Genomic DNA, 4,644 nt, shown 5'->3' with positions numbered 1-4,644 from the left:
GTGGCCGCGGCGATCGCCTGCTCGAAAAGCCGTGGGGAATCAGGCGGGAGTTCGGCAGCCCTTCCCGCCCGGCCGCAGCGGCGGGCTCTACGCTCTACGCGCGTTGAAGGCGTGCGGTGGCATCGCCGTTACCCCGCACCGCACGTCGCGTTTAAGCTCAATTAAACCACGCATCGCCTTATTTTAAGGGCAACCCTATGGCAAACTGAAAAAATAAAAAAATAAAAAAGAAGCAAGTTTCAGTTGAGAAATTGAGTGTGTTTATTGAGTACAGCCAGCACTTGGAATAACGGTGCCCTTCAATTAGGAAATCATTAGGGTGCGCAGAACGCAGCGCAGCACTTCGGCGTGGGGAAACAGAATGGAGGTCAGAGTGCTGGGCTGACACAGGGCTAATGCATGGGCATGGCCTGCAGGAAAGCACTCCTGCTCCCAAAGGGCAGGGCAGCACCGTTAGAAGGTAGTTTTTCACAGTAAGGCACTGTCACGGGTTGCACAGAGGCGGTGGTGCCCTGTCCTTGCAGACAGCTGAGGTCAGGCTGGACGGGGCTCTGAGCACTGATGGAGCTGTAGGTGTCCCCGTTCAGTGCAAAGAGTTGGGCCAGAAGGCCTTTAAGGGACCCTTTCAACTCAGCTCTATGATTGTAGGGTGCACTGCTGTGACCCAGCATGGAGTGGGGCTGCAGGAGGGGCCGGAGCTTCTGCCTGAGCTGAGGAGAGCTTCAGAAGGATGGCCAGGCACAGACAAAACCCAGCCGTGTGTGCTAAAAATAAAATGAGACCTGCTTTATGTTGCATTAAAATAAAAGTTTAAAGAGGTATTTGAGCATTACATACTATCACCCATAAAGCAATCCTGCAGGGGGTTGGAACTTTGAGCTCCCTTCCAAACCAAGCCATTCTGTGACTGTGATTCCATGCTGCCCCCCAGGCCACAGGCAGCCCTTCGGAACTGCTTAAATAGGTGATGTTTAAACATTTCTATCAATTCATGAAGCAGCCCCATCGCATTGAGGGGAATGCAGCGGGCACACCCAGAAGCTGCCACCACAGCTGTGGAGATTCCCAGGTATGACGGACCTGTGCCATACCCCATCTCACACCGTGCACACCGCAGTCCTGTCTGCCTCCCTCCAGCATGGGCAGCGTGTCAGTCAGTCTGCGAGCACCACATGGGACAGACGGACACATCCTGCTCTCAGAACCACCCTCTGCTCCAGCTGCCAGGAATATCTTTGGTGTTATACTTGCTGTCCAGAGCTGTATTTCTTCATGTTATTCACACGTTTCCAAGCTTTTCAGCTGGCTGGTAGATACAAGACTTCATATTCAGTCCCACTGCAATCTCCATGCCACTGCATTATTTATCTTTTTCTTTTTTTCCCCAGATCAGAGAGAGGTCAGCAGCTTCAGAATAAAGAATAAAGAAGAAAAATAAGGCATCAGAATCTGTTTGCCTGGGAGGCCATCTCTAGCAATCTCAGTGGGGAGCTATGTTCGTTTCCCTTTGTTTGGGCAGATGGAAGCTGAAGTCCCCACGTCACCTTGCCCAGGATGGAAAATACACTCCCAAAGGGCTCCTCCAAAGCCCAGTGTCCACCAGCACAGCCCCATGGGCAGGGGGTGGCTTTGTTATGGAACACAGAGGCTGTTGGCAGCCACAGAAGATCTTGATGAAATCTGTGGGCTCTCTGAGGGCGAGTGGGCACAGCTTCTCCTTCCACTGCTCCACATCAGCCAGGCAGGACCGGGACAGGGATCACATCAGGCACCCACAGCTTTAGGTGCCCACACCTCCAGCAGCATCTTCGTAGTTTCCATTGGGAGACAGACTGGTCAGAGCCACCTCTTGGGGGTCCTGCAGGTTGTCTGCAAAGAGCAGAGAGAGGTCAGGGGACAGCAGAATGGGAAACCCTTCCTCATGCAAACTGCAGCTTAAAGCACTACAGACATAAAGCATGAAATGAATGGTAGAAACAACCTAAGCACAGGTGATTTTTTTTGTAATGGATTCTCCTTTTGCTTTACAAACTCAACATCCCCTTAACATGCAGCAAAAGAGCATTGGCCCCACGGAGTCCTGCAGTCTCAGCAGCCTCCAAATGAGCTGCACAGGTCTGAGGCTTCACTGCATGCTTTGAATTGGAGCCTGAAGCCGACTGCCCTCCCACTCTTGTCTATGGTTTAGGAATGCGCTTCCAGCAGAACACAGCATGTAAGATTGGGGTGATGTTTCCAACTCACTGTGTGGATGCACAGTTGTGTTACTGCCCAGCAGCGCTCCCAGGCACTGGGCCCAGTATGCTTTTATTTAGGTGAACACTGTCTGTCTTCAGGTTCTGGCCAAACCTGGGCCAGGAAGAGGTGTCTGGAGCTGGAAACAGTGTCAGAAAGCCACCAACAAGAGGTGTGGGCATATGGATAGCCAAGGAGTCGGTGAGGAGCCTTCAGCAATCAGCATGTGTGCACGGGAGCTGGGCATACCTTCATGAACATTGTTGGCAGCTTTTGACACGTGGCCTTTTCTCTGGCTCCTCCGGCTCCAAGAGATGCACTGCAGGAAGGCAGGCAGCCTCAACCTCTCCCTCTCTTTCTCCTCCTCTGGATAAAGCACAGAAGCATTCAGAACATCAGAGGCACTGCTCCCCCAGCTCCCACCAGCCCAACTCCAACAGCTAAACCCACCACCCTGGGAAAGCATGGAACAGCTCGTGGAAACCCTCATAGTGGCCTGAAAGCTCCCCGTTGCCCTGGAAATTCATCTAGAGGACAATAGAAGTAGCAGCAAGTTATTGCAAACTTTCATGCTGCTATAGCAAAACACTGCAGCAGCTTATTTTATGGTCTCCAATGGCTCAGCATCTCCATCTAAATGCCACTCGGCCTTTCACCTCCTAGGAGATCTTATCTCCCAGTGGCAAATGATAAACCACTTCAGCGTCCTCTGTCTTATTGCAACACCAAAGGGCTCACAGTAGCAGCATTTCCTGCTGTCTGACAGCCCCAGACTTCCAGCCACCAATACATCCCCTGATCACAGTCCTTGGGGACACAGCGGGGAGCAGCCTGGCACAAACCCCTTGCAAAGGCCAGAAGGGAAACATGACAAGCTCAGCCCCAGCTAAGGGTTATTTTTTGGTAACATTCCTCGAACCTGCTTTGCAGGCTGCTCCAAAGCCCCAGGCCCATCTTGCACGCATTCCTCCTGCATGTTCCACCAAAAATCTTATTCTCCTCGGGAAGAGCCATGGGATGAAGGAGCCTGGGATCCAGAGAAGCTCATGCTGTCCTATGGGCTGGCATTGCCACATCCCCAGCTCTCAGGTGGGCACAGAAGGGTCACATAGGCATTTTGGAGCACACGGCTCACAGGGGCATGGAAAGAAGCTGATCTTGCATCAGGCTGAACCCTGCAGCTGAGAAGCATCCTCATTACAAATACAGCTCATGGGATGCTTCTATGACTCAGAGCACCAGCAGAGTCCTGGTCAGCAATGCTGAGTCCTCCTACCCACAGTGCTTGTAAAGGCAGTGGGCTGCCTGCACAACACCACTCTGGCTTTCTGCTCCTCTTTCTCTACTGCACTCCACACCGGCACCAGCGTGAAAGATAAATCCACAGATAATCCCAAAGATTAATGCACTGAGACAAATGCCAGCAAATCACAAAGGCAGGAAAACGTTGTGCACTTAGGGATGCTTCCCTGCTCCTGCAGCTGCTGTGCCCAGAACTGGGGGACACTGCCAGAAGAAATTCTTGCAGTAGGAAGTATGTGAGGAAGGCAAAAGGCTGCGGGAGGGAAGCTGGAAAGAAGACCATGCATGCATTAACAAAAAGAGTGGGCAGAATGCAGCCTCACATCCTTGCAGGAAAATGCAATGGGTCTTGGTGGTCTCAAAGCCCTCAATGCTCAGATCCAAGATTCCGGACTGACCCAATGATTCTTGGGGCTGCATCCTATGTTTGCAGGTAAACACCACTCACCCTTCTCTGTGCATCAAATGCTGTTCCTCAGGCTCTCACCCTGCCATCCTCATGCTGCTCACCTGGCCACCAACAGCTTGTGGTTTTAGAACCAAGTGCTCACTTGTTATTGTTCTGACTTGTGTGAAGCCAATGCCAGCATCTTCCTCCTGCAGAACCTGCCTGCCCTCTGCGGCCAGGGCTGCACTCCAAGCCCTAGTATGCCCATTCATCATCAGCACCTGAATGTGCATCCTAAGCACTGCACCACAGCTGTTGCCTGCCACATCCCTGCTTCCCAACCCATGGCCCATCCTCCCCAGGAGGAACCCCAGGGGAAGGGGCAGAGCCTGATGGGAAGGCTCGGATCCCACTGCATGAAACGGATCCCACTGGGGACAGCAGGAACTCCCCGGGGAGGGCCAGATCTCCCTGGAATGGTGCAAATCCTGCAGAAGTGAGGCAGATCTTACAAAAGAAGGAATGATCCCACTGAAAAACAGGTCAAATCCCACTGTAAGAAGCCAGATCCCACTGAGACAAGGCACTTCTCCCTGGGAGGAGAAAAATCCCGTAGGGAAAGGCCGGATCCCGCTGAGACGGGGCACTTTTCCGTGGGAAAAATCCCACTAGCATGGGACAGATCCCACCGGGATGGGGCAGCACCCGCCGGGAGCCGC

At 52.8% G+C, this 4,644-nt stretch overlaps 1 protein-coding gene and 1 long non-coding RNA gene across 2 annotated transcripts in view; both read right to left on the bottom strand.

Moving 5' to 3' along the window:
* Nucleotides 1–123, bottom strand: part of PSMD1 (proteasome 26S subunit, non-ATPase 1) — a 63,384-nt gene extending 63,261 nt beyond the window's left edge. Inside the window, exon 1 of the mRNA XM_010716912.3 lies at nt 99–123. Coding sequence (XP_010715214.3) covers nt 99–123 — 25 coding nt within the window. The remainder of the gene's footprint in view (nt 1–98) is intronic.
* Nucleotides 124–237: 114 nt separating this feature from the next.
* Nucleotides 238–4,630, bottom strand: LOC104912669. The gene is made up of 2 exons (XR_002118627.1): nt 2,485–4,630; nt 238–1,869 (listed from the first exon to the last, which is right to left on the bottom strand). It is a non-coding gene; the product is annotated as an uncharacterized LOC104912669 (long non-coding RNA).
* Between the last annotated feature and the right edge of the window lie 14 nt (nt 4,631–4,644).

Source organism: Meleagris gallopavo, chromosome 11, assembly GCF_000146605.3.
Source record: "Meleagris gallopavo isolate NT-WF06-2002-E0010 breed Aviagen turkey brand Nicholas breeding stock chromosome 11, Turkey_5.1, whole genome shotgun sequence".
Lineage (NCBI taxonomy): Eukaryota > Metazoa > Chordata > Aves > Galliformes > Phasianidae > Meleagris > Meleagris gallopavo.
This window is presented reverse-complemented; position numbering and strand designations above follow the sequence as displayed.